This window comes from Poecile atricapillus, chromosome 5 (genome assembly GCF_030490865.1).
Source record: "Poecile atricapillus isolate bPoeAtr1 chromosome 5, bPoeAtr1.hap1, whole genome shotgun sequence".
Classification (NCBI taxonomy): Eukaryota; Metazoa; Chordata; class Aves; order Passeriformes; family Paridae; genus Poecile; species Poecile atricapillus.
In genome coordinates, this window is record NC_081253.1 from 15,800,766 (window position 1) to 15,827,105 (window position 26,340).

General features: G+C 58.1%; 4 protein-coding genes and 1 long non-coding RNA gene across 12 annotated transcripts; 3 read left to right on the forward strand and 2 right to left on the reverse strand.

Annotated features, from left to right (window-relative positions):
- Positions 1 to 159: 159 nt before the first annotated feature.
- Positions 160 to 10,311, reverse strand: ATG9A (autophagy related 9A). 2 transcript variants are annotated; one of them, XM_058839276.1, is made up of 15 exons: positions 10,139 to 10,311; positions 9,871 to 9,914; positions 8,507 to 8,571; positions 8,339 to 8,386; positions 8,056 to 8,217; positions 7,821 to 7,962; positions 6,137 to 6,885; positions 5,658 to 5,811; positions 5,261 to 5,440; positions 4,227 to 4,472; positions 3,716 to 3,936; positions 3,193 to 3,310; positions 2,799 to 3,021; positions 2,514 to 2,656; positions 160 to 2,413 (listed from the first exon to the last, which is right to left on the reverse strand). In XM_058839276.1, exons 1-15 carry the CDS (start codon positions 10,239 to 10,241, stop codon positions 2,408 to 2,410), a joined length of 2,604 nt encoding a protein of 867 aa, XP_058695259.1. In that variant the 5' UTR covers positions 10,242 to 10,311; the 3' UTR covers positions 160 to 2,407. The 2 variants fall into 2 exon arrangements, with proteins under 2 accessions (XP_058695259.1, XP_058695260.1); XM_058839277.1 differs by lacking the exon at positions 8,339 to 8,386 and having other exon boundaries at positions 10,139 to 10,310.
- ANKZF1 (ankyrin repeat and zinc finger peptidyl tRNA hydrolase 1) lies at positions 8,578 to 17,462 on the forward strand. 4 transcript variants are annotated; one of them, XM_058839284.1, is made up of 16 exons: positions 8,578 to 8,757; positions 11,028 to 11,153; positions 11,424 to 11,533; positions 11,916 to 12,018; positions 12,456 to 12,640; positions 12,915 to 13,030; positions 13,146 to 13,299; positions 13,512 to 13,734; positions 13,911 to 14,012; positions 14,173 to 14,343; positions 14,438 to 14,545; positions 14,972 to 15,236; positions 15,708 to 15,819; positions 15,935 to 16,102; positions 16,212 to 16,282; positions 16,855 to 17,461. In XM_058839284.1, the coding sequence occupies exons 1-16, from the start codon at positions 8,616 to 8,618 to the stop codon at positions 16,973 to 16,975; spliced, it is 2,277 nt and encodes a 758-aa protein (XP_058695267.1). In that variant the 5' UTR covers positions 8,578 to 8,615; the 3' UTR covers positions 16,976 to 17,461. The 4 variants fall into 4 exon arrangements, with proteins under 4 accessions (XP_058695267.1, XP_058695270.1, XP_058695269.1 ...); XM_058839287.1 differs by lacking the exon at positions 8,578 to 8,757 and adding an exon at positions 10,326 to 10,470 and having other exon boundaries at positions 16,855 to 17,462; XM_058839286.1 differs by lacking the exon at positions 8,578 to 8,757 and adding an exon at positions 10,421 to 10,439 and having other exon boundaries at positions 16,855 to 17,457.
- A 38-nt stretch (positions 17,463 to 17,500) lies between these two features.
- GLB1L (galactosidase beta 1 like) lies at positions 17,501 to 23,144 on the reverse strand. 4 transcript variants are annotated; one of them, XM_058839288.1, is made up of 16 exons: positions 22,838 to 23,042; positions 22,223 to 22,395; positions 21,751 to 21,901; positions 21,461 to 21,521; positions 21,099 to 21,193; positions 20,537 to 20,717; positions 20,391 to 20,449; positions 20,156 to 20,277; positions 19,938 to 19,978; positions 19,516 to 19,634; positions 19,326 to 19,400; positions 19,158 to 19,247; positions 18,913 to 19,026; positions 18,476 to 18,607; positions 17,947 to 18,162; positions 17,503 to 17,869 (listed from the first exon to the last, which is right to left on the reverse strand). In XM_058839288.1, the coding sequence occupies exons 1-16, from the start codon at positions 22,949 to 22,951 to the stop codon at positions 17,651 to 17,653; spliced, it is 1,962 nt and encodes a 653-aa protein (XP_058695271.1). In that variant the 5' UTR covers positions 22,952 to 23,042; the 3' UTR covers positions 17,503 to 17,650. The 4 variants fall into 4 exon arrangements, with proteins under 4 accessions (XP_058695272.1, XP_058695274.1, XP_058695271.1 ...); XM_058839289.1 differs by lacking the exon at positions 19,326 to 19,400 and having other exon boundaries at positions 17,501 to 17,869; XM_058839292.1 differs by having other exon boundaries at positions 17,641 to 17,869; positions 19,158 to 19,400; positions 22,838 to 23,144.
- Positions 20,548 to 22,296, forward strand: LOC131579425 (uncharacterized). The gene is made up of 4 exons (XR_009277706.1): positions 20,548 to 20,668; positions 20,831 to 21,003; positions 21,135 to 21,188; positions 22,162 to 22,296. It is a non-coding gene; the product is annotated as an uncharacterized LOC131579425 (long non-coding RNA).
- On the forward strand, positions 23,130 to 25,914 carry STK16 (serine/threonine kinase 16). The gene is made up of 7 exons (XM_058839300.1): positions 23,130 to 23,585; positions 24,230 to 24,449; positions 24,521 to 24,654; positions 24,728 to 24,848; positions 24,922 to 25,017; positions 25,088 to 25,209; positions 25,306 to 25,914. The coding sequence occupies exons 1-7, from the start codon at positions 23,500 to 23,502 to the stop codon at positions 25,442 to 25,444; spliced, it is 918 nt and encodes a 305-aa protein (XP_058695283.1). The 5' UTR covers positions 23,130 to 23,499; the 3' UTR covers positions 25,445 to 25,914.
- The last annotated feature ends 426 nt before the right edge of the window (positions 25,915 to 26,340 follow it).

Here is a 26,340-nt window from a genome sequence, read left to right on the forward strand (position 1 = left end):
GCCGCTGCCTCCTCCCGCGACTCCGACTGCGCTCCTGGGAGCTCCCGGTGCCGCCGGAGCAGCCGGCAAGCTCCTCCCAGCCTTCTGCTGCCATCGCCGGCCGGGCCCAGGTGGGCTACACGGTACCACAGAGCAAAGGGAGACTCGGACACAGGCAGGGATGATACACCCCATCTTTATTAGACGGCTATACAGCTGTACAGCGAGGGCACGGGGGTACGATACCGCACTCCCCAGGGACCCCCGTGCCCGCACATCTCAGGAGGAGATGAGGAAGAGTGGCTCGCCATGCACATGGGACACGACACAAGCAAAACATGCGGCAAAGACTTGGGCCTGCTACGCCTGGCCTCTCCCTCCTGCCAGCCCGGGGAAAGATCCAGTTTCCCCCTGCCCCAGGGCACTGCCTCCAGCTGTTCAGCTGTACAGACCAGCAGCAACGCCATTAGGAAGTCCAGACATGGTGCCCCACAGGCCCAGAGAGGGGAGGCAGCAGCCTGAGCACCAAGAGAAGCCACTGGAAAATCTGGGTTCTTGGGAGATTTGCTTTCTGCTTTCTTTCACCAAGCTGTGAGAGCCCCAAGCTGAAGCTGCTGTGGAGCAGTTGCAGCCACTTTTCCATGGAAGGACCCCAGCAGGGTCCACAGAGTCCTGACCCCAGCACTGAAGAGCTGATCTCCATCCTGAGTTCTGCTTTAGAACACTCTGATCTCATACAGACCCCAGGGCAGTCATAGCTCCAGCCCTGCCCAGCCCTCCCTGAGGTAACAAGGAGCCTGCTACCTGCCTGTCCCTGTGCAAGGCCCCTGGCCCTGCTCATGCCCCAGCTACCTGGGTGCAGAAGTGCTGGCAGCAGGTGGCTTAGAGCTGTCCCAGGCCCAAAGGGCAGAGGGCAGTAACTCTGGCAGGAGAAGAGGGATGGCCCGGGACTCCAGAGACAGCAGACGAGGATGTGCAGTGCTCGCAGAGGGCGTGGCAAAAGCAAGCAGCCCCTGCCAGAGGCAAGGGGAATAGAAAGTAAATCGTGGGCAGGAGTTAGCTGGGATGCAATTGCCCAGAAGCTGAAGAGAGAAAAGAGGGAAAACAGAAGGATGGTGGGAAGGTCTTGTCTGGGGCCACACTGTATAGCTGGGATCCTGATTCCCCACCACCATCCCAAGCCTGGGCTGAGGTGTGCCTCTCCCTTCTGGGGTCAGGATGCCCCCTCTCCTTGCTCTGCCAGGCATGAGACAGCTGCATGGTATATGGTCTTCACAGCAGCTGAAACCATGCTGTAAGCAAAAGGAAGGTTTCAGGGGAAAGGAGAAGCTGGGAACCTCTGGGCAAGATTTGAGATGAACCAAAGCGTTTGCCAGGGAAGAGGAAAGGCCCAGTTCCACAGGAACAGCTGCATCAGGACAGACCCAATAGAACAGCACCTGGACATGGGGAAAAAGGCCTTTTTTGTGCCGGGAGAAAAGGAACCAACACACAGAGCACAAGTCCTTCAGGCTGGGCTCTGAGGGGCCTGTGAGCACTCCTGGAAGATGCGGGGCCGCTCCACACTGGGGTCTCTTTGGCACTGCAGGAGGGCCCACTAATAGCCCACATCCCATGGCTGACATATATGGGGAGGATGCTGCTGCCCCAGCACAGTGGTGTCACTCCAATGACCCTTTCTTGCATGCAGGGAATGGGCCAGCTGTCATGAGTCAGGGAAGAGCTGCAGCATCCCTGGATGGAAGGAGAGCTGTTCCCACCAGCTCTGTTTTCTATCTGTACTCATACCAGCAGTAGCCACCAGGCCCCATCCCTCTGCAGGGTGCCGGGACAGAGGGGTGTGAGACTGCCGCACTGTTGTCCTGCTTTGGGCTGAGAGGCACAACGCTGGTCCTCTCTGGGAGGACTAACATGGTCCTAGGCACCTTCTCAGGGCTGCAGGCAGGGCAGTGTGGTGCTACAGGCTGAGCTAGACCACCCTCAACAACTCCTGCCCTCATTTTGGTGGCAGTTCCCAGCTTCAGGCACACATCTGGATGGAGCTGATGCCATCTCACATCCCTCTGAAGAGCAGCTGCTGCTGCCATCTCCAAACCAGTCCACCAGCAGCTCCTCACTGCTAGTCCCATCACGTCAGCTTCCACAGGCTCTGCAGAGATCCTCCAACATGGACGACACAGATGTGAACACAGACACAGGTATGTACTCACACACGCATTCACCCCACAAGTCAGAGTGGTGTTGACTTGACACATGGCTGGACACAAGATGCCACAGCAAAGATGCTGGCCTGGCAGTTTTGTCTCTTCGATAATTGATGGCAACAAAATGTCCACTCAGGGCAGGAGAAGAATCAAGCCGATGCCACATCCTGCTGTCCAGGTGGCTCCCAATCTGCAAGCCCCATGAGATTCCCCAGTCTACCAGGCTATACCTGCAAGGCAGAGAGAGAATGTGGCACCTACTGGGACCAGCTGCCAGCACCTGGCATCAGAGTACACCTTGCCCCTCTCAGCCACAGCTATCACCCTTACCTTGTGGATCTGTGGCGGAAGCTCGTCCTCGGAGCTCTCCTCTGGCACGGGCTCTGGGTGCCTCGCTGACTGCCCGTCCTCAGCCCAGCCTCCCAGAGGAAGGCGGGAGAAATGTGATGGGGCTCTGTGCACTGTGCCTGGGTCTGCAAGAGAGGCAAGACGTTAGATTAGCTACTTGGGGGACTGCCAGTGTCTAGCAGCAGGCAGCCTGCTCGTGCCAGTCCATAAAGGGTATCGGTTACAGAGCTCTGACCTGAACTCAGACCTCTGCCCTGGCTCCCGTACCTGTGATGCCACCATATCGCCGCTGGAAACCAGTCTGCAGCGTGGCTGTCTCCTCGGCAGGCTGCCGGGGTGAGGAGAAGGGGTAGCTGGCAGAGCGGGGAATGGGGACAGGGCCACCCCGCTGAGTGTCCAGCTCCTCGTGGGCACTCTCCCCACTCTCGTCACTCTCTCGTCGGTGCCAAGTGTGCCGCTCAGGCTCCAGCTGCGCATGCTGCTTGTGCAACTGCAGGCCAAAACATGAGTGACTCAGCTGTGTGGGAGAAACCAGATGCCCGAACACACCCTCTCCGCGGCACTGCACACACCCTGGTTTTCTCGTCACAATGGACAGGGCAGCCCAGTCCCGCTGCCTTGCTCCATGGCCCTCTGGCCAGCCCAGCTCTGGGTTGCTCACCTCGTGCATGTAGAGTGCATGAAGACTCATCTCAGTTGAGGCGTACTCCGACAGGATCATGCTCTGCAGCTGACCCTCCCAGGCGCTGCTCCCCGAGCTCACAGTCCTTGCATCAGCACTGCCACGGAACACACCAGGAGTGTTTGCTGCCCAAGTGCCCCCACACTGCCCAGCCCCTCTCTAATGTCAGGCTCACAGAGATCTGCTCCTGAACTGGATATGAAGATGCCCTCTGCTGCATCTCACAAAATACACAAGCCCTGCTATGGCACTGCCTCTTCCCTGCACAGGGGTAGGTACCACTGTGGTACCTACAGGAGAACAATAGGGCCCTAGGTTTTCCTTTGGGGCCAGCCTTAGCACCTGGCACCTAGACCTGAGTCTAACTCTGCTTGTGAATGTCCCTTGCTGTCCAGGCTGCAGATAAACGCCACCATGTGTCTAGCACAACAGGATGGCATTTGGGCAAAGGCTAAAGGAATGTCTAAGGTGTCTGGCTGCCTTTCTCTAGCCAGCAGCTTACCCAGAGGCTGTCATGGCATTGGCGCCACGAGGCTGGGCTCCCTCTCCATCCCTTCCTGACGCCTGGAAGCCACTGGAAGGCTGCTGGGTAGACTGGAGTGGAGAGAAGGAACGCAGAGCCGAGGCCACTTCTGAGAGATGGCGGGAAGCCTGTCCTTCCCGGCTCATGTGGAAGCCCAGTGCTGAGGAGCCTGCTATCACATTGGCAATCAGGCTGTGAGGCTGCAGAGTTGAAAGAGAGAGTCACTGTCCTGTGCAGAGTTGGAGGACTTGATCCCACCAGACACACAGAGCTGGGCTATTTTGGCCCCTCTCCCACCTCACAGGGCTCTAGGATAGCCTGTTACCTTCTCTAAAACCCAGAAGTGTCCCAGATAATGCTGATCTACCACATTTTCATTCCCAGATACATCCCAGGCAAGGGCAAAATTACCCAGAGGGCCTGACAATGAATTTGCCATCATGTAGCAAGCACCCCAAGAACAACCCACATATGCCCTGAGCCTGGGCACCTCTGACTCCGACTGCAGGGACTGGATGGAGCTGAAGAGGGCGTTTTCAGGGAGCACAGCCTGCTGAGCCAATGCCACGCTGCTGTCCCGGTGCACCCGCTCCTTCAGGAACCCGATGAAGGCTGTGCTCTCGCGGGGTGGCTGCCACTTGGGGTTGGTGATGGCGAAGTGCATGAGGGATAGCTCCGTCTTGCCATCCTCGGCCTGCTGGTAAATGGAGGCCTCCGTCTTTCCTGCTGACATCCACTGTGGACAACAGACAGGTAATGAGAGACAGGATCTACAACCCTGCCAGCCCTGGGAAGCCTGCAATCAGTCTGGGAAAAGCATGCAGCACGCAGCCCATGTAAGGCCATGGCTCCCTATGTAGCAGGTGCTACCCCAAAAGTCCCCACTCTCATTCAGCTATCTCAGCCTGGAGAAGACGCAACAAGCACAGTGTGTTCCACCTCCATCCCAGAACACAAATTGCTACAAAGGAACTGGGGAGCTGGGAACAGTCACACAGACAGGAACAATTACAGTCAACAAATGACACTTCTTAAAAGCTTCCTGCCACAATGAGTTCACTTCCTTCCTAGTTCATGACTGTGTCACTAGGAAGTCTTTCCCTAGACAACTGATCTAAATTCCCAGGCACACAAAACAGATAGACCCCTTCTCCCTCCATCGTAGGTTTTGCATAATAAAAAATGATTCCCATTTCCTCTAGACTGCTTCTCTCCTGAGCACAAGCAGATCAGCTTCTTAGTGCTCATGCTTTCTGAATGTCCCCATTCCACTCTCCTGAGGACACAGAACCCTTGGCTATGAAAACAGGCTATGACATCAAAGAAATGACACAGCCTGATTCCCGAAGGATCTGGTCAATAATCACAGCTGGGCCACAAGAGCCTTCTGGAGCTGGTGACCTGTGTTGCCAAACCCAGACACCCTACCAAGAGGTGGGTGGCTGGGCTGTGGGCTGCCAGGTGAGTTTGGGTCTCTCAAGGGTTTAAAGGACCAGATGTGCTGGTGGGCAGCCCAGGACCTACCGCAGGGTGGCCGTGCTGGCGCACGTCCATCTGGGCAAAGGAGCAGGTGTCACCCACACCCACCACCTCCACGGTGAAGTTACGGAAGAAGTCAACAATGTCCAAGGACTTGGGCCGCAGGCAGATGATGAGGATCAAGGGGGTAATGATGGGACTCAGGAGCTCTTCCAGAATGAAGACCTGAGCACAGAAATGATGGATTCAGCACAAACTTGAGGGTCAAAAAGCCCACAATCCCAAAACAGACCCCACAGATAGCCCTCTATCTTCTGGGGAGTATCTCTGAGGATGATGCCTTGTTCCTCTATGAGCCCAGGAGCTGTTGAGCCCTCCAGCACCTTCTCCCTCCTGCAGGGATGGGGGCAAGTCCCCAGCCCCAAAGTTAAGCCAAGCTCACTGCTTTGTACTGGAAGAGCTGGGCAAACTCGTCCCTGGTCTCGTAGCGGTGGGCGTTGCCCTGCCAGTGGTCAGGCATGTAGTGGATATGTGCCAGGATGACTCGCAGCAGCTGCTCTGGGCAAAAGACCAGGTGCTGGTCAGGGATGAAAGACCTGTAGGATAGGACAGGGAAACATCACAGCATTACACCTTGGTTCCTGGGAGATGTCACCTTGGGAGGGCAGGGTGACTGGCCCATATCACAGCTCCACCTGTAACCTTCCAACCAGACCAGCCCTCATACCATACAACCATTACAGCCAGGATCACTACTACCCCCTTTCTCCAGCCTCGTGCTGCCTCTCCCCAGCCATGCCCCTCATTCACACAGATTCACATCCATTTGCAAGCAAAGAGCACGTTTACATGGATTGCTGCCAGCCCCACTGCTCCCTACAGCGCTGCCAGGAGCACGGGGGCAGCACAGACCCACCTCACCTGCACACCGTGATGCCCACCCCGAGCAGGGTGACCGTGGTCAGGACGTGCTCAACCGCAAGCACGTCCTCATCATAGATGGTGAGAGCGATGAGCACAGCCAGGATGGAGCCAGCAAAGAAGGCCACGTTCTTGGCCACGATGGTGAGAAGCGGGGAGATAAAGCAGTTCATGTACTTGGAAGCTGGCTTGTACCCCTTGCTGAGGCGCGAGTGCAGTTCATGATCCAGCTCATTGAAGTGACGGAGGTAACAGCGGCCATAGAGAGACCAGCAGCGGGCACCCAGGCTGCCTGGCTCCCGCTTCAGGATCTCTGTGTAGCTGAAGAAAGCATAGAGGATCTGCCAGATGAGGATAAGCGGGCAGAGGAGGAAGTTAGCAATGCCAATCCAGAGGATGCGAGTGCTGAGCTTCTCAGCTAGTTCCAGGCGGTTCCCAGCCCGCTTGTATTCAGCCTTCAGGCTCCACTCGTTCTCAAAGAGGGAGCCGGGACCCCAGAAGAAGATGAGCTCGAAGTTGTACTTGAGCCCACGCGTGTAGAAGACGGTGTCTCCCAGCAGGGGCAGGCGGAAGCGGATGGGCAGCAGTGACTTGTTCACCATGGCCACCATGTAGTTCTTGAAGCGGAGGATGCGGTGATAGATGTCCAGCTCTGTCAGCTCCTTCTTGTGGATGCAGATCTGGTGCTCCTTCTGGATCTGCACAATGCGGGCCTGCACCTCCTGCCATGTGTAGTAGGGCAGGGTGGCCTGGAAGGTGGACAAGCAGCAAGATTAGGAGCAAGAAGTATCCAGGCACAGGAAGCCAGGCTGAGCCCACTGAGGTAGCAGGTCCCAGCACACACCTCGGGGTGCTGACAAAGTGCATGCAACACCAGGACATGAGGCGCCTCCTGGCACCACTTCAGCCTGCAGCAGGCAAACCCCATGCCTCGCCTCGGTGCCCTTTAGCCCCTAGATTAGCACAGATGACTGTTTACCAGCCACTCAGGCACCAGCTTTCTTGGAGGCATAAACACAGGTCCAAGCTTCTATGGGTCCTCCCAGAGCTGCCATTTGGAGTCAGCAGGGAGAAACAAACATGATGGGAGTTAAGCAGTGTCCCACAGGGAGCCCATAGAAAAAGTGGGGGCAAACCAAGCCTTTCGGCTCACCCCACCCTTCTCAAGACACTTTATCCCTCCAAAGGATGCACACATGCCTTTTCATATTGTTCATCAGAGTGAGGACTCTGGACTAGGATGTATATGCAAGCCTCAAACCCCATCTGTGACACACTGATCTCCTGTGTGACCTTCACAACTAAGCAGCTCCAAGCCTCCCAAGTAAACAAGGAAGCTGAGGTTGTCCACACCCCAGGGAGTTACGAGGATATCCTTGCTTATGCCTTCTCTGTGGAAGGCATCACAGAAAAAGCCACTGCTTAAGAGTACACATATTGTGTGGCATATGGCAGAGGCATGTGCCAGCAGGCGGAGAGGCAGACTGGGCAGAGAGGGGTTAACATGGAATAAACTGGCTGCTGGAGAAGAGGCTGAAAGGAGATCATGTGGTTATGGAGCAGAGGGAAGAGCGTTCAGTCTGACTGAGAAGAGGAGAGGCGTGAAGGCAAGTTGCAACCACCCAGCAAATGCCTCCCACGACCCTCAGCAGCCCTGCATGCAGCCCCTGGCTCAGCGACTTACCATGGGGATCCTCAGGGCATTGATGTAGAAAGAGTGAATCTCCCAGTAGCAGCAAATGTTGTAGATAAATTTGACGAGTCGGTGAATCCAGAAAACCCCAGCTATCACCAGGATGCAGATGAGGAAGCTGTTTGCCTGGATTCTGCAAGCAAGAAGAGGCAAGTAGTGGGATACAGGCCCAGACAGGAGCTCTGAGTACTTAAGAAAACAAGAGAAGTTGCTAACATGCCCCTACCTTGCACTGCAGACATTTGGAGGCAGGAAAGCATCTGGCAGAGTCACCTTTATGGGCTCGCTGGGATGCTGGGTGTGATTTAATGCTTTGTTGGCAAAGAGGATGTCATAATCAACACAGCTGATAAGGAAGGTGGTGAATGCCACCACAAAGATGAACTGCCTGTGAAAAAAGAGAAGTGTTGTGAGGGAATCACCCTTCTGCTCCACCATAGAACATGAAGCAGCCAGGGTCACATGTCATGGAGATGCAATCCCACAGCCATGACAGGAGGAACGCTCACAGGCAATGGCTCCTCAAAGTGAAATGCAGGTCTGGGGCATGGAAAACCCTGAAGAAGAGGAGACAGGACAATTATGAAAGGAGCCCTTCCACCGACACAGCTTGGCAAGTGCCTGTGGCTGTTCCCCAGCAGCTGTCACAGCCACAACAGAGTGGAACCTGCACTTACATGAGCTCAAAGATCTCTCCAATAAGCATGCAAGTGAAGCCATTCTTCTGATGCAGGTTATAGACGTGAAAGCTACTGTCAAGGAAAACAGCATGGAGACTCCTCTCTGATGAAGGACAAAGAGGCTTCTGTTCCACTGGTATTCTACAGCTCCTCAGCCAAAGTCTCCCTTCACCACCAAGAGAAAATCTCTCTCACCCCTACTCACCAGCAAGTTGGTTCCCCACTGCAGGAAAACACGCTCTGCCCAGGTAAAGCACAGCTAGGGTAGAAGGACTTGGCTTTGTTCATGCTCCTTCCTTCCTGCACTCAACACCCATAGTGGGGGTCTGTTCAGAGCAGAAACTCAGCCTGCACTCAGGCTGCACAATAGTGGATAAGGCAGGGCAGGACAAGACAGAGACAGACAAAAATGCATTTAGTGGCACCTGGCACCTGCTCCTGATCCCAGCAATGTGGCCAGGTTAGCTAACACCATTTTAAAAGGGAAGCAACCCTTCTCTGTCACCGAGGGGGGTCACCCGTTCCCCAGTTATCAGGCGCTGAAGGTCCTGTGAACCAAGTAGATAAATCAAATGGGTTTCTGCTTTCCCTTCCTACGGGCCTCAAGATTCCTTGGCACCAGGCTGATTACTCTCTTCCATGCTGTCCTTGAAGGTCCCAGGCACCTGGCCAACCCAACAGAGGTGATGACCCCGTCACAGAAGAAGGAAGTATTAGCAATACCCAGAGCACTATCCACAAAATCAAGGAGTTACAAATCCTAAGTGGGAACTTCTATCACAGCTGCTGGTGGATAGTGAGACCCAGGATCCCTGTGTAGCCAGGGGTACACCCATGGTCATCTGCTTCCTCTGAGGGCTAAGTGAATGACTCAAATCCTTTTATGTGATTTTTGAGTCTATACTATGAACATTATATTGATACAGCAAACCGTATATTAAGATATGACCAGATCTGTAAAGAGTCCAGATGATCAGAAACCACAGACTAAGAGATACCATAAAATTCAGTTCTCTGTTACTTATATATTGTACTACACTGATTCTGCCTATAGAAATCCTGTGCTACTCTGATTGTAAATGCCACACTAGCAATAAAATCCTGTTAAGAATATAACCCATTAACTGTAACTACAACAGTACCATCGTCACTTGCCCAAGAATTCCCAGAAGCACCTGTATGACCCTGTATCAAATGACAGCATCCCAAGGTGCGGGGGTTCTGTCAGCCCATCAGGAGCTGTCTAGTGTCCTACAGGAATGAGCTGACGCTGCCCAAGCTCCAAGTTACACAAAGCTCCATGTTTTCCCTGTACTTAGAGCCGGGAGGAGGGGCCTGACCCTCGCCCTGCAAAAGGATATGCGAGAGAAGAAAAGGTCGAGGTTCTCGATGTGATGCCACGGAGCTGAAGGAAGAAGCAGCACAGAGTGAGGGGCCCTCAGCACACCCACCCTTGGTGTTGTGACCAGCACAACCCACCCCTTCCCCCGCTGCCCCTGGCACCCGAGGTCCCAAACCAGCCCCGCAGCCGCCACCCGCTCCCCTTGGTGCCCAGCCTCTGCCCTGCGTCCCCGGCCTCTTCCGCTCCCCGCCGCCGGCCAGGCCCCAACCCCCGGTGCCATCGCTCACATTTGGCGCCCTCGGGGACGTGGACGAGGAGGTCGCCGCCGCCGGGGGGAGACTCGGTGGAGGAGCTCTCCAGGCGCTGGTACTGCGTCTCGAAGTGGGCCATGGCGGGGCCCCGCGCCGCCACCGGCCCGGCGCGGCCCGGCCCGGCCCGCTCGGCCCCGCCCGCGACTGGCGGGCACGGCGCCCAATGGCGAGCGGGGGGTGGGACACGGATGGCCAATGGGAGCGCGGGGGGCGGGCCCCGCGGCGGCGCGCGGGATGTGACGAGCGGCGCTTCCGGGCCGGACAGCTGTGGCCGCGCGTGAGCGGCGGGGCGGGCGCGGGACAGCGGGGTCCGGGGAACAGCGGGGTCCGGGGGACAGCGGGGTCCGGGAACAGCGGGGACAGCGGGGTCACGGGGACAGCGGGGACAGCGAGGTCCGGGGAACAGCGGGGTCCGGGAACAGCGGGGTCCGGGAGACAGCGGGGTCCGGGAGACAGCGGGGTCCGGGAGACAGCGGGGTCCGGGAACAGCGGGGTCCGGGGGACAGCGGGGTCCGGGGGACAGCGGGGACAGCGGGGTCCGGGAACAGCGGGATCCGGGAACAGCGGGATCCGGGGGACAGCGGGGTCCGGGAACAGCGGGGTCCGGGAACAGCGGGGTCCGGGGGACAGCGGGGTCCGGGGGACAGCGGCGTCCGGGGGGCACCGCGGCTGGGCTGGCGATGGGTGTGCAGCGGCTCGGGGAAGGCGGATTGTGCGGGATTGCCGGGGCGGAGGGGGGAGGGTCCCGGACACAGTGAGGGCTCGGGGGCAGAGCCATGGGCCCGTGGGGCGGGTGTCCGGGTGGTCGGAGGCGGGTGGTTCCCGACGGGCCCATTGCTCAGCCTGGCCCGTCCTCCGGGAGCAGTAGCGATGCCGGAGAGCAGGTCCGTGTTTGAGGCCGCTCAGGACCCGGAGTTCCTGCACGGGCTGACCCTTGTCACCGGAGCCGCTGCGGATGTGGGTGCTGCCGAGCCGGCACCTGTGAGCCACGGTACGTGGGGAGGGAAGTCAATTGACTCGTGTCCACCACAGATTTGGTGTTCTGTCCCCAACTCAGCTTGGGTGATCACCCCGGAGCTTGGCCATGGGAGCTACCTGGTGGGTGGGTAAATAGACTTTATTTTGGTGACACCACAAGGTCCCCAAAGCTCCTTCAACCATAGGTTTCTTGGGGTTGGCTGAGGGGGGACCGAGGTGTGCTCCACTCCTTGCAGTGCAGCCTGTGGGGCTGCCTGTGCACAGCTCTTCCTTGTTCTTCCAGAGAAACCTGCAGCACCCAGCTGTGAGGAGAAGGCCCATGGGGTCGCCAAGGCGGCAGAGAGGATGTGTTGCTTGACCTGCGGGCAGGTGTTTGGGAGCCGGGAGGAGCAGGTGAGCAGGGCTGAGCAGTGTGAAGGGGGAGTGGGGCTGGCATGACTGGTGGCATCCTGCTGTGGAAGCTGAGCCCCAGCACGGTGCAGCCTAGTGCTGGCTGTTTGCCTGCTGCTCATGACTTTATCCATATCCCTGTATTTATCAGTTAAAAGTACCATTTACTGGAAGTAAAGGGTAAGCGTAGCACAGGCCTGTACTTGTTCAGGTTAACTCTTTCATGGGTAACTCCTTAATATACTGTGATTTTCCAGTCAGGACCACTGACTGAAGGAGCCTAGCATCAGCTTAGTTCTTGGAATCTGTTACCTCATGCCCTTTGGTGGTGATGGCTTTCATTGACCACCAAGGTGCTGCCAGCTCATACTTTTTTGCTCCACAGACTGAGCACTACCGTCTTGACTGGCACCGCTTCAACCTGAAGCAGCGACTCCTGGGGCGCCAGACACTGCCTGCAGAGGTGTTTGAGGAGAAAACCCGCACAGGTGAGGAGCTGGACTGTCTGCAATGGAGCCCAGGGGCTGTCAGCAACCTCACTAGGGCTCTTCTGTACAGGGATGAAGCTCTCTGCTAGCACAGGCTCCTTTTATTCTGTCCCGCTGGGGTCTTTTGAGGGTCCAGCACTGCTCCTGAGCTGTTAGGATTTGTTATATGGAGAAGAATGTGTTTTAACTGAGCTCCTGCCTAAGCATGTCTGGGGACCCAGAGCCCCAGACTCCTATCTCCCCAGGTCACAGCCTGTTTGTGATATATAGGGTTATTTGACAGTATAAATATAAATAATATAAATAAATAAATATATCTATTATATTTCTGGGGTCATGGGTGCTCTCTAAGTGCCCTTGAAGTCACCTGCAGAGTTTTGGGGAGGCTGTTCATTAATCTTTGCTTTGTTTCACTGCATCATTTCTTTTCCTTGCAGGTGATGTTTCCAGCATCTCAGGATCTGACTCGGATAGCTCTGATGTGAGCAGTGAGTCAGAGTCGCTGTCCTCTGTCAGTGACACTGCCCGGACCCCCCAGATTCCCCGCTCCCACAAGGTGCTGCTCCGCAATGCGAAGGGCCAGCTCATCTCCGCGTACCGCTGCGTGCTGGTCACTGGGAAGGCAAGTCACAGCCCAGCTTTTTGGGGGAGGGACTCCAGAAAAGGTGGGTGGCACTGGGGTGTAGATGTCTCTCTGACAGTCTCCTGCCTCCTGTGATAGGAAGGACTCTGGTGCCAGGTCAGAGCCCCAGACTGGTTGGTGGCCTGTTATTTGGCTCTGGGGTGCTCCCAGAAACCTGTTTCTGGTGCTAACAGAGAGGCTGGTCTCTATCCTGGGGACAGCAAGAGTTAAGGAGGTAATGCCATGGGTGCTAGCAAGGGTGTCTGTGTATTAGGGTGACACTGAGGAGCCAATGGAGCTGACAGCATCACTGCAGAGCATCAGTGCAAGCACGTGCTGGGTTGTGCTGATGATGGGTGGCGGGCACTTCGCAGGAGCAGTGTTCCGGGGGTGAGTACAGGAGGACAGCAGGATTGTCCCTTTGGGCACAGTCAGCTGGAACTACTTTCTCATGTTGATGTCACGCACACTAAGCTCTGTTGCTCATGCCTGCCCCTCTCCATAGCCTGCATGTGCAGGAGCACAAGACCTTCCACCGCTACACGGTGCGAGCACGGCGGGGCACAGCCCAGGGCCTTCGGGATGCCCAGACCCCAGGGTCAGCACCCAGATCAGCTGGGGCCTCCCTGCGCCGCTACAACGAGGCTGCACTGCTCAAGGTGAGGATGCGCCGCAGCGCTGGGCTCTCGGCAGGGAGAGGGGGCCTGGCTGCCTCTGGCAGGTGGCACCACACTGCTGCTGGAGGGCATGGCAGGGGCGATGGGCTCTGGAAAAGGGGCAGGACCCAACCAAGGCTACTCTGTTCTGGATTTGTCCCTGCTCCAGAACTACGTTTGCTCAGGATTCCATAAAGCTTCCCCTTTCTACCCAGGATATTCAGGACCTCCTGGCAGCCTGGGCACAGCACCTGAATGAAGCTCAGCGCATCTTCCTCCGGGCCCCTCGTCAAAATCGTGCGCTGCTCTTTGGTGGCAGGAACCCACTTCTCACCCGAGGGGACCCTCGCATCTGCCATATCCCCCTCAGCACCCGCAGGGCCACCCTGCGAGAGGTGCTGCGAGTCCACGCCACGCTGGCCAGCCTGCAGGTGTATGGTGAGTTGGACCAGCCCTCATGCCTGTAGGTCAGAGCAGGTGGGGTGACATGGTTCCTTGTGCATTAGGGCATGCTGCCCTATGGGGTCGAGGTGCTAGCTCTTCAGCCCTCAGTCCCTGGAGACATGGGGTGCTCCCTGTCCCCAGGCAATGACAAGAGCACCCTTGCTGCCCAGGGAAGGACACGCCACTGGAGGACATCACTGGGTCCCCCAGGAAGGTCTGGCAAAAGAGGCAGCTGAAGGCAGATGTGGATCCCCCGCAGGAGGACACAACTGGTGAGTTGAACTATGGAGGAAAACATGACTCTGAGCAAGCAGGAGGGGTCTGATGTTATTGCATGGGCCAGATTTGCAGCTTCAGAGTATGGCTGGACAGGAGAAAAGGGTGTTCTTGGCCGAGAGCCCCAAATGATTAGTTCTGTGTGTGGGGCCTTAGCCCCAGTCTTATCACACCCCTCAGCCCCAGAGGAAGAGGAGGAAGAAAGCCCTGCAGGGGAACTGGAGACTGTAGAAGTGACACTGGGGACCTTGGACCTCCGAGAGTTCGAAGTGATGCCCAAGCGAAACCGCAAAAGGAGGAAGAAGAGGGATAAGAAGGTGGAGAAAGGTGAGGGGGAAGAACTGGCAGGGGCAGTGTAGGAAGGCTGGGATACAGGCTGACTCTGACCCTCTTTCTTCCTCACCACGTGTTGCCTGAGCAGGGCCTTGTGCTGAAGAGACTGGATACGAGTGTGGGCAGCCTGACTTGGAGCCAGTGACAGAGCTCCAGGGGGAGGCTGAGGCTGGGCTGCTTCCCTGGAGCAATGGAGGTAAGTGGGGTCAGGAGCTGAGCTGCATTGGCTGGATACGTGTCCCATTTACTGGTGGCTTTTCAGTGGGGTGAAGAACACGTTGTCATGCAGGTGCCCAGAACAGCTGGGTGTGAGAAGTCTTTAGTGCAGTCATGTGCCTTTGAGTGAACTGTGTGTTTGGAGCCAAGGGCACCAGGCAACACCTGACTAAGCCGGGTGTGTTGGGGGAATTGGAGTGGGTCTTACTTAAGGAGATGACTTGGCTGCTGCCAACAGTGCCTAGCAATGCCATAGCCCATTGCCACAGATTCTGAAGTTGCTGGAGATCCCACAGTGCCCAAATCCAGCCAGCAGGCTGATGCATTGTGTGTGTTCCCTAGTCAGATCAGAGTGCTGCTCTGCCCAGTCTGCCCATCAGACTCCTGTCCTGTTCTTCCCTCACAGGAGACCCTCAGACCCAGCTCTGTGATGCTCTGTTCACTGCCTGCAAGACAGGGGATGTTCGGACACTGCGGCACCTCCTGGGTGTGCCAGAGGACGGGGGCCTGCCAGGGGACAGTGAGGACAGGGAATCTCTGGATATGGCCCGCTCCCTGCTGAACCAGCCCGTGGACGAGCGTGGCTGCACCCTGCTTCACGTGGCAGCACGGGCCGGCAAGGCTGAGGCTGTGTGTCTGCTGCTGGAGGCGGGGGCAGACCCTGCCCTCAGGTGTGCCTGCAGGGCACCCAGTGGTTCACAACCCCTGCTGTGGGAGTCCAGCGACTCACTCCTCTCTCAGCCACAGGAAACTGGTGCCACTCTTGTTCTGGGACAGCCAGTATTGGTCTCTATGACCTGGGACATCTGGGGGTTTTATGGGAGGCCTAGGGGCTGAACCACCCTTTTCTCTGCCTGCCTGGTCTGGCATGGCAGCAGGTGGGCAGTGCCTCAAAGTGCACTCAGGTTTATTGGTTGGCAGTTCCAAGGGCCGTGAGACAAAAGCCCCATGCAGGGGCTTTGAGAGGCAAGAAAGATTTGGAGGATTCTGGTGTAGGAATAAGGAACTTTCCCCTCCTTGGCTGTGATACCATGGCCTGCAGTACACACCGCTCATCTCTGGGGAGCCTCTGGGCTCACAGCCCAGTGGGATGCAGATAGTAAGATGGCAGTGTGAGTGAACTGGGCTCCCTTGTCTCACAGGGACAGACAGGAGAGGACCCCATACTGTGTCTCTGCTGACAGAGTGACCCGCAATGCCTTCCGCAAGTTCATGGTGGTCCATCCAGACAAGTATGACTACAGCCGTGCCAAGGTGGGTGCCTGCCCTCTGCCCTCACCAGCAGGGGGACCCCAGAGCAAAGCTCTCCTTTCCTACTTGTGCTGCTCCCCAGGCTCAGTGGGAGATGCTGCCTGCCCTCTGCCCTTAGGTGCCAGGGCCCCTGACACAGGAGATGGAAGCCAAGAAGCTGGAGAAGAAGCGGGCACAGAAAGCCCAGCGGAAGCAACGGGAGCAAGCACAGCGGGAGGAGCAGCAGCGCTGGGAGCAGGAGCAGGAAAAGAAACAGCAGTTTGCAGCCCTGTCTGATAGGGAGAAGGTGAGGATTGGGAAGGGGATCCAGCCCAGATAGGACAGTGCTGGTGTGCTGGGCTCTGGGCACAGCAGCTCCCAGGAGCTGCTGGGGCTGAGCTGTCTCTGCTCCCCAGAGGGCACTGGCTGCCGAGCGGAGGTTGGCTGCACAGCTGCAGGACACCAGCATGACTCTTGCCAACATCAGGTAACCATCCCAGCAGCATGGCTCTGAAGACAAATTCTCCCATGTCAGCACAGCTGTTCCCTGCCTTTCTTGCTCCAGTTCTCATTTCCAGTCCAAAGCTATTCCTGCCCACTCAATTCCCAGTAGTGCTTGTATAAGTTTCCTCCCTCTCTTGCCCTGCTCCCCTGAAATATTTTGCTAAGGATGACTTGGTCCACTTGCAGCCAGATCTACAGCAAGCCAATGCCCCAGCCACTCCTGTGTCCCTTTTACTTTGCTCTGCCACCCCACCAGGTTTGTTGGCAGTCAGAACTCCCTGTGCTTATCTGGGCAGGGGCTTTACAACCTTTATAGGGCCAAGTCCCTCCGTGTTCATTCTGCCTCAAAGTACCTTGCATTGTGCTCTGAAAGAGCATCTCCCCCAGAGATCATGTCCTGGCTAGCCCTGTCAGACCAGAGGAGCCCCAGCTCCCTCATGCTGCTGGCGTCTTGTGTCCCAGTCCAGGCAGGGAATCCTTTCCTCTTCTAACACTTTTGCAAGTGTCCCCTTTGCTCAGGGGACGGTGTCACTTTTGCTCTGCTCTTTCCTGCAGCCGCTGCTGGCATTGTGGAGAGTCCCTACTGGGACGGATCCCTTTCCATTACCTCGACTTCTCCTTCTGTTCCACGGCCTGCCTGCAAACCCACCGCCGGGCCCAGGCTGGCCGCACCTAACGCTGGAGACTGCTGCCACCTGCCAGGTGTGGTGGGGACATGGCTGAGCACTGGCTGTGCAGCAAGGGAGACCCTGTGGAGCAGCAATGGTCAGAGGGACTGAACTTGCCGTGTCACTCTCCGTGGCAGCTCTGGCAAGGCTCTGGGCATGAATATCACTCTGGGTGGTGACTCTGGCAAAGTTAATAACTGAGAGGTCTCCATGTGCTCGTGTGAGGGGCTGGGACTGTTTGGTGGCCTGGCTCCAGCCACAGGTCCTGCTGCCAGCTTTTCTCATAGCTACCTTGTGGATTGCTGTCTGTAAGGACAGATCCTGACACATACAGACCCTGCAGCACTGAGCTGCCTGCAGCCATGCTTGTGGACATCCTCAAGGCTGTGCTTTTACCTCTCCTCTCCTGGCTGCCATCAGCATCTCAGTCATTCTATTTCCTCTTGCCTACATTGTCAATAAAGAGGTGCCTTGAGCCCCTGGCCACAGCTGGAGTCAGCTTGGTCACTGGAACTATTTGGGATGAGTGTGGCATTGACATGCAAATAAAGCTCAGTCCTGGGTCCTTTACTTATTAACACAGTCCCCAGAGGTCTGAACCAGGACCTGTGCCACTTTCCTTAGCCCCTGTGCTTCATCAGCCCCCAGCCCCAGTGAGAGGCAAGGCCAGTGCCCAGCAGTGTTTACTCTGTGGCCATGGTGCTGCAGCCAAGTGTCCTGTTGTAAAGGGGTTGGTCAAGGAAGAGCAAGAGAGGAGTGAGAGGTGCCCCTTCTAGCTCCAGCACTGTAATGTTGTTGGGGTGGCCATGGTGCAGCACCGAGCCAGGCACAAAGAGGGTCTGCTGGGGCCCACGACAGGTCCAGTACCGGCCCAAGTTGAAGCCATTTATCCACATCAGCCCCTGGAAGATGATGGAGATGGGACTGAACTGTGTCCTGGTCCACTCTTATCCCCTCTCCCCGTTGTACACTGCCTTACCTTGCTCCAACCTGGGAATGTCACAAAGGTGTCCCAGGCAATGCCAGGTGTCTCAAAGGTCCCAGTGTAGAAGGCTGGCCCCACTCTGCCCCCACTCCTTGATTTTGGGAGGGCAGCATAGGGCCAGCCCTGTTGGACTGCAGTGTCTATGGCCAGGGGATAGATCAGCCAGTTGCTGAGAGGCCTGGAGTTCAATGAGAGGTTTGCCAGCAAGCCCTGAGATAGAACAGGAGGGGAAATGAAGCAGCAGTGTCTGCCACAGTCAGGACACTTGGCAACCCCAGAGCACATTCCCCTTGCAGCAGTGAAAGTGTGATGAGCAAAGGGCCCTGGCAGCTGTGGCAGCATAAGTGGGAGAAGGATGCCAGTCTCTGAGCCCTATCCTGGCAGGTTTGAGGTGAACCAGGGAGCAGGACTGGGACTGGCCCCACCAAGACTGGACTCTGTCTCAGGTGGCAGTAGGGGGAGTGTTTGGTCACATGGGTTGCCAGACCATCCCCTCTGGAGCCTCAGGGCCCTCTCCCCTTACCTTGAAGTCACTAGTGTTGGCCCCGAAGCTGATCCTGCCCATGTTCTCCAGGAGTATGTCCAGGGTGTCCCCTGCCCTGCCCGTTACATGCAGTCTTGTCTGCCCGTCCCGCTCCAGTGTTCCCTGGTACTCCTAAAGCCACAGTCAGTGGTTTTAAGGTGAGTTCTAAGGTCAGTGCTGCTGACCCATGTTCAGATCCCACTACCCCAAACACTGCCAGCAGGCACATAGCATCCTGCTTCCAGCCCTGCCAGGGCTGCTCTCTGCCCCCAAAGGGGGAAAAATTTGGTCTAGGAGCCACCCCACAAAGGCTCAGTATGGCTTTTGGCACCCTGGCTGTCCCCAAGGCCCTGGCACAGCACAGTCTTGCTGCCAGCAGGTCCCACAGCCCTCTGGAGCACTATCCCAGGGACTGGTGTGTGCTCCCATAGCCTCACCTTCTGCAGCATCACATAGCCACGGTCACAGATGCTGTGGGGAGGAGCGCCCAGCATGGCTGGGTCTGGGACATCCCAGGGCAGCTGTGTGTGGTACACCACAAAGCCATGGGCCTGCAGGACACATTGCAGTGGTACAGGAAAGGAAATGGAGCTGGAAGTGAACTCTACTCCTCTGACCCAGATCTAGGGCCAGGCAGACAGGAGATCACCTCAAGCATCCACCACTACACCCAGCCTCTCACCTGCTTTACGGCCTCAAAGGTGAGAGGGAACTGGCTCTGGATGGGCCCAGAGGGGCACAGCACATCCAAGACATCCAGGAGGTCAGCATACTGCAAAGAGAGGGATGGGTGCTGGCCAGTTGAGCAGTGCCATGCTGGGGCAGTACGGCCTTTGGAATAGGCACTCACCTTCCACAGGGCCACCCTGCCATAGGCATACTTGGGAGTGGCAGGCGGCATCGGACCAAGTGGCAGGGGCTGGAACTGAACAGCAGACCATCAGCTGCCCCCCGTGGCAAGCAGGGAGATGTCCCTTGCCCTGCTGGTACACAAGCAGGGGTACCCAGCACTGTCCCCTTATTCCTGCCAGGTTTGTTACCTTGCTGATGACCGTGCGAATGGCAAACAGCTTCTCGGTGGGGTCTCCTGCCTCAGAGAGGGGGGCATCATAGTCATAGCTGGTGGTCACTGGTTTGTACTGGTCCTTGTAGTCAGCACCTGGACAAGGAAGTAGTGTGAGCTGGAGGAAGGGGCTCTGGCACAGCCCAAGGCGTGGAACCCAGCCCCAAGCTGGCTCCAGTGCAATGTGGTGGGGGGCATGACCCAGAACTGTGAGCCCTTGCATAGGCACAAAAATAGTCCCCAAGAGAAGACAAGCATGGGTTCAAGGGCCCTTGGCTGTGTGTCAGCCTGCCCCATGGGACAGAACAAGAGCCTGAAGCAGGCTTCTTAGGGATGGCCAAGGAAAGATCCCCAGCCCTGCAGTGTGCCACTCCCTCCCTAGAACAAGACTCTACTCACCACTCCAGTAGGCAAAATTCGTCCCTCCATGGAACATGTACCTATGATACACCCCAGAGAGCCTGGTCAGCAATCCCACAGACCCAGCAGGGGCTCACCAGGCACTGCCCCTTCCCTCCAGCACCCACAGGCCCTGCTGGCCTGATCCCTATGGGCTGAAGGCAAGAGGTGATACCCACTCCCCTGGAGACTGTGCCCTCTGCCAGCTGACTACTTGCATGTTGATGCTGGCTCCCAGATGCAGCATGTCCTCCAGCCCCCGGGCCACCCATGTTGCACTGGTGCTGGTGTGTGCCTCGCCCCAGTAGTCCAGCCAACCTGTGTAGTACTCAGAGTTTACCTGGAGGAGAAAGGCACTGTCACCTGCACCCCTCTTTGCCTCACTGCCTGCCACCTCTGCCTCCCCAAAGCTGTCACGGGTCATTCCTCCCACAGCACCCATGCCAAGCTCACCAGGGGCCCCTTTGGCTCCACACGTCTCTGGGCACCAAATGCCTCTGTCACGTTGGATCCTGTGGAGGTGGAGAGTGGGAGGTTTGAGCAGGAGAGAGAAAGGACCCACATCCTCCCTCTGCTCCTCCTCCTCTCCCACAGGATACCTGGCCCAAAGTCGACGGTGGCGTAGAGCCCCTGCAGCGTGCCACAGCGCAGCTCCTCTGCTCGTGTGCTGTCGGTGGTGAAGAGCAGCACCTCGCTCCCCAGCAGTGCCCGAAAGGAGCCCAGCAGATACCGTAGGTATCCATAGTCACAGGCATAGTAGCTCCCATATTCATTCTCCACCTGTGAGCATTGCAGGGACTGGTATGCAGTATGCACATGGCAGGGCTGCAGACAGGTCCCACTGCCCACTGGGCTGAGCACCAACCTCCCCCCTTTTCTCTGGACATCATCAGGCGTCCTGACAACCCCCAGGTGGGTCCTGAGCACAACCTTCCAGTCTCACCACGAGCTCCAGCTCTGTCAGTCTCAAACCACAGCTGCGGTGATAGCAGTTACCTCAGATTCCCAGCCCTTGGATTTAGATCCAGGTCCAGAAGTTGGGAGGGATTTATCTGAGCTTTGCTGGGTAAGGTCATTGTGTAGGGGATACTGTTGGCTTTTTGGGGCACATCCAAAGATGACCAAGAGAAGGGCACAGCACTGGGCCTCACAGCACCTTACCTGCACACTGATGATGTTCCCTCCCTGTTGGTACAGGCGTGGCTTGATCTTGGGCAGCAGGATATGGAGCCAGGAGTCCACAGCTGCCAGGTAGGCTGGATGGAGAGAGGCAGGGCAGGGGCTGGCTGCAGCATCCCACTCAGCCCACCTGCAGCCAGCCTGCCAGGAGGAAGACACAGCAGATGGGGCAGGGTCAAGCGAGATGGGGAAGTGGAGACGGAGTACAAACTCTGGGGCTCTCAAAGGATGAGAAGATGATGGGAAAGACCACAGAGGCAGAGCTAGCAGGTGTGTGGAGACAATGCCAGGACTGGCACCAGGCTGTAAGGACATGGTGGCCAGAGCCCTGTGCTGAGCCTCACCAGGGTCAGAAGTGCGCAGGATGATGTCTGGTTTCCACAGCAGCCAGGCAGGCAAACCACCCTGGAGAAACACACAAGGCAGAGAGAGAGGCAGAGAAACTGCTCAGCAGCCTGGGCCTGCCCAGAGCTGAAATTGGCCACAGCAATGCTAGCACGGCAAGTGGTCTGTGGGACGGCAGCCTGGGCACAGCAGGCATGGCACTGGAGTCAGTGCGACAGCCCGAAGGGCCAGCCCTGCTGTGCCGTCCCCAGACCACCCATCACCCCTCTGTGCCAGCTGGGGAGCTCACCATCTCCCACTCTGCACAGATGTAGGGCCCTGGCCGCAGGATCACCAGAAGTCCCAGCTCAGCTGTCAGGTCCAGGAAGGCTTCCACATCCCGGTTCCCAGTGAAGTCATAAACTCCTGGCAGTATCTCATGGTAGTTCCAGGGGACGTAGCTGGGGTGAGAGGGGAGATCAGCATACAGAGGCTAAGAACACCCCAGCATGACAGGGAGCCATCCCACCAGCTGCTCCCTCTGCTTCTGGGAGCTGGCCTGCAGCCTGAGCCGAGTATGGCAACTCGGGCTGGACTGGAACTAGCCCACACTCATGCTTGTGTCTGGCAGAGGTGACTTGGAGGGGGGGGTCACAGCCAAATGCAAGTGTTGGTCCTTGCTCCCTGTCGTCAGACAACACCCTTGTCTCTGTTCCTACAGATCCCAGAAAGCCCGTGGTGGCTGTGGGCTGTGCACCGTCAGGGCTGTCGCCATGGCTTACACCTGCACAGTGCTGAGCCCGCTCATGTACATCTTGAGCAGCCGGTCCCTCCAGGCAGGGCGCGGGACACGAGCATAGTGGATGCTGCCCGAGATGTAGCGGAAAGGGACACCGTCCTTGCGGAAGCAGTTGTGTTCGTAATCCAGCTGGAATGAGCGTGTCGAAGGGGAGGCCTGTAGGAAAGGGGCAGAGCTGGAGGGAGCTGGAGCTGCAGAACCTCCCCGAGCACAGCCGCCCCCTCCTATGCTTCCTGGGACAAGCACTGATGGGGCTGGTTCTTGGAGGAGTCCTCCCCCAAAATTGGTACCAAATTGTCCTTCTGGGAGAGCAGGAGGGAAGAGCTGAACCTCCCCGCTAATCAAACACCCGGCGGCTGAGCCGGTGGCATTTGCGGGGACGGGTGCTGCTGGAGTGGGTGCAGCGAGGGCAGGGAAGGAGCCGGGAACGTAAGCTGGGACATCGGGGCTGGACATGGGCTGCTGCAGGAGGGAGCTATAGCATGCCGAGCAGGGAGACGGATCGGGAAATAAGGCAGAAATCCGGAGGCGTCCCACCGGCTCCTTCACAGCTCAGTTCTGTGCGCTTCTCCCAGACATTCCACCCTCGTTTGCTAACCTGCGTGTGCAGGAGCCCGGCTGCCAGCAGCAGGGGGAGGGCCGGCAGCGCCATCGTCGCCGTGTGCTCGGCAGGCCGGAGATCGGGGACGAAGCCGGACGTGGCCAGCACCATCACGTGAGCCCAGAAGGCTCCTGGCCAGCGCCGAGCGCTTCCTTCTCCCGGTCCCGAGCGCAGGCAGCTGGAACAGCTGGGGCGGGACCATGGGAAAGGGGTGGGCGGCTCCGACCCTCCACGTCTGGCCCGGCGCGCATCAGCCCCGCAAAGCCCACCCCAGGGATGCAGGCGGCACAACGCCGCACAACGCAACACATGAACCCCTGGTGCCCAGTGGGGCGCCGAGAGACAATCAAAGTGAGGGGACAAGGAGCCTCATAAAAGTTTCGCCACCAGGCAGAACCCTTTCATTGAGCTCAGCCCGCTTGTTCTGTCTGAGAGGTGGTGATGGAAAGCTCGGCTGCAGCTCTTATAGGAGGGCTGCTGCTGCTGGATGAGGGAAAGGAGAATGTCCCTCATCCAGCAGGGCGAGGGCTAGAGCCGGTGTCAAGGGTGTCGGGAGGTGCAGCAGGGCAGGACGAGCCCGCTGCTCGGAGGCGGAGCGGCCCCTCCCGCGGGTGACGCGGCGGGTGACGCGCGGCGGCGGGCGATGACGCGCGCGGGCCATGGGGCAGACGCTGTGCGTCTGCTCCCGCGGCACCGTCAGCCTCGGGGGAGCGCGGTACCTCCTGCTCCACCGCCTGGCAGAGGGGTGCGCGGCGGGCTGGAGCGCGGGGGGCTCGGGCGGGAGGTCCCCGTGCTCCGGGAGGGATGCTCGGGAAAGAGGGGGGGATGCTTGGGCACGGGCGTGCTCGTGTATGGGGGATGCTCGGGCATGGGAGGTGCGCGGGCTTGGGGGTGCTTGTACAGGGGGAGTGCTTGGGTGTGGGGGGCACGCTTGGGCACGGGGGTGCTTGTGCATGGGCGATGATTTGGCGTTGGGGTGACGCTCAGGCACAGGATGCTCGGGCAAGGTGGGGAGATGCTTGAGCTCAGGTCACCTTGGGGCTTGGGGAAGTACTTGGGCTTGGCGAGGGATGATGCTTCGGCATGGGGCGGGTGCTTGTGCATGACAGATGATTCTCATGCTGTGTGACGGGGACGGGTTGGTCATTCCCAGAAGTGTGTGCTTGGAGCCATGAGAGTGGGGATGATTGCGCCAGTGGGGTTTTTCATACAGAGAGGGGATGGTCTTGTTTCCTGACAGGTGCCTGCAAGGTGGGGGGGATGTGCATACCTGGGGAATTCCTGCTGCTCTCTATCTCCCGCCCCTGGGTGCTCATAGATGGGACTGGGCACAAGGCCCCAACATGGATGTCACAGCCCCCAACCCATGCTATTCTTGACTCCTTGCAGGGGCTTCAGCTATGTGGACCTGGTGGAGGGGCTGCGGGATGGGCGCTTCTACGCCCTGAAGCGCATCCTGTGCCACGACAAGGAAGACCGCCAGGCTGCCCTCCACGAGGTGGAGATGCACGGCCTCTTCGACCACCCCAACATCCTGCGCCTGGTGGCCCACTGCATGGTGGAGAAGGGTGCCAAGCACGAAGCCTGGCTTCTCCTGCCCTATGTGAAGGTGAGGGGGGCTTTCCTGACTGCCCCACCACCCCAGGAGCAGCGTGGTGACCAGCTGCTTGTGTTTGCCAGGGGGGAACCCTCTGGAGAGAGGTGGAAGCACTGCGAGAGAAAGGCACCTTCATGCCAGAGCAGCGGATCCTTCACATCCTCCATGGGATCTGCCGTGGGCTGCAAGCCATCCACAGCAAGGGCTATGCACACAGGTGACGGGTGGCAGCACTGGCTGGGGGGATTGGCAGGGCCCCAGTGGGCACTTAGTGATGTCCATCCCCACAGGGACCTCAAGCCCACCAATGTGCTGCTGGATGAGGATGACCAGCCTGTGCTGATGGACCTGGGCTCCATGAACCAAGCTCGCATCGAAGTCAACAGCTCTCGTGAGGCCATGGCTGTGCAGGTGGGTGGTCTGGGATGTCACCCCACAAGCCTGTCCTTGCTCCAGTCCCTTCACCCCATCCTCCTCTCTGCAGGACTGGGCTGCCCAGCGCTGCACCATCTCCTACCGTGCCCCTGAGCTCTTCACAGTGCCGAGCCAGTGCATCATAGATGAGCGTACAGATATTTGGGTAAGGATCCAGCTCTCTGGCCCTCCCCATCCCACTGCTGCGGGGCTGCACTGACACCACCACTCTCCAGTCCTTAGGCTGTGTGCTGTACTGCATGATGTTTGGAGAGGGCCCCTATGATGCCATCTTCCAGAAGGGTGACAGTGTGGCTCTGGCAGTTCAGAACCCCCTCACGTTGCCCTCCACAACCAGGTGAGGGGCTGGGGAGAGTGACCCCATTCCTGGGTGGCCCCCCAGGGCCCTGTCCCGTGCACCACATGGGTCCTTCCCTTGCCGTCTTTCTTCCAGATACTCGGCTGCCTTGCAACGCCTGCTCTTCTCCATGATGACAGTGAACCCCCAGGAGAGACCCAGCATAAATGAAGTCCTCCACCAACTGGAGGGGCTGCAACCAGCACCGGTGGGACAGGACACCACACAGATCTGAGCCCATCCCCTTCCAGTGGTGATGCTGGCTGAACCAGGGGAAAAGCAGCTGCCCTAATCCCTGCTGCCCTGCAGGCCTGTTGCAGAGGGGATTGATGCCCTGGGGGAGAGCTGCTGCTCTGTGCCAGAGGTGTGTTGGATTTGGAGTGTTCTGTGCCCTGGATGTTGCTGCCTGGGCCTTGGTCTGTGCCCCTGAGCTGTGGATATGTGATCTGCTGCTAAACATGGGTCCCTTGCCAGCTGCTACCTTCCCTGGGGGTGGCAGAAGAGGATGTTGTGGGACCCCTCCTGGGGATGGGAGCTGCTGTTCTGCAGCTCTGTGTCCCAGGAGGGTTGTTCCTGACGGCCGGATCCCGGTGCTGTGTTGGAGGGAGGCAGAGGAAGTGCCCACTCTGCTACTGCTCTTGGCACCGATGTGGCCTTGTGTTTGAAGTAAAGTATGTTCTTGCGGAGGTGTGGCTGTGTCCCTGTCTGCAGGGAGGGGTCCTGGCACGGCATGGGGAGAGCAGCACACTCTGTCTGGGTTAAGCAGCCAAGCGTTGCTGGAGGGGAAGGGCAGCAGAGGCCAGCCAGGGCGGCACAGCCAGAGCATTAGCAGTAAGCAGGGAAAGTTAATCCCTGGCCCCAGAATGCTCCTATTGGGAGCTAACACAACTCTGCAGCTGGAGCCAGACACTGCTGTTGAGAGCCTCCAGCGCTGGGCACCGCGGGGCAGGGATCAGCACAGGCAGGCAAGGCAGTGGCAGGGGTACAGGCAGAACTCTGCTGCCTGTGAAGAGGGAGGTGGATGGTCAGACTGGGGAGCTGCCAGACCATGGGAGGCAGGAGCAGCAGCTCTGCTCTGGTCGGGGTATGCAGAGCATGGGGACAGCACAACCACCCCAGCACTGAGAACAC

Coding starts and splice junctions, on each gene's coding strand:
- ATG9A (XM_058839276.1), bottom strand. CDS start 10,241: ATGGCCCACTTCGAGACGCAGTACCAGCGCCTGGAGAGCTCCTCCACC. Junction 8,218..8,338: donor ACTTTGAGGAGCCATTGCCT/GTGAGCGTTCCT, acceptor CTTTTTTCACAG/GCAGTTCATCTTTGTGGTGG. Junction 5,441..5,657: donor AGCTCTTCCAGTACAAAGCA/GTGAGCTTGGCT, acceptor TTCTGTGCTCAG/GTCTTCATTCTGGAAGAGCT.
- ANKZF1 (XM_058839287.1), top strand. CDS start 10,326: ATGGCGAGCGGGGGGTGGGACACGGATGGCCAATGGGAGCGCGGGGGG. Junction 11,154..11,423: donor GCCGGCACCTGTGAGCCACG/GTACGTGGGGAG, acceptor TTGTTCTTCCAG/AGAAACCTGCAGCACCCAGC. Junction 12,019..12,455: donor TGAGGAGAAAACCCGCACAG/GTGAGGAGCTGG, acceptor TTTTCCTTGCAG/GTGATGTTTCCAGCATCTCA.
- GLB1L (XM_058839292.1), bottom strand. CDS start 22,951: ATGGTGCTGGCCACGTCCGGCTTCGTCCCCGATCTCCGGCCTGCCGAG. Junction 19,979..20,155: donor CTGGGAGCCAGCATCAACAT/GCAAGTAGTCAG, acceptor GGTGTATCATAG/GTACATGTTCCATGGAGGGA. Junction 19,027..19,157: donor CCTTTGAGGCCGTAAAGCAG/GTGAGAGGCTGG, acceptor TGTGTCCTGCAG/GCCCATGGCTTTGTGGTGTA.
- STK16 (XM_058839300.1), top strand. CDS start 23,500: ATGGGGCAGACGCTGTGCGTCTGCTCCCGCGGCACCGTCAGCCTCGGG. Junction 23,586..24,229: donor CTCCACCGCCTGGCAGAGGG/GTGCGCGGCGGG, acceptor GACTCCTTGCAG/GGGCTTCAGCTATGTGGACC. Junction 24,849..24,921: donor GTGAGGCCATGGCTGTGCAG/GTGGGTGGTCTG, acceptor TCCTCTCTGCAG/GACTGGGCTGCCCAGCGCTG.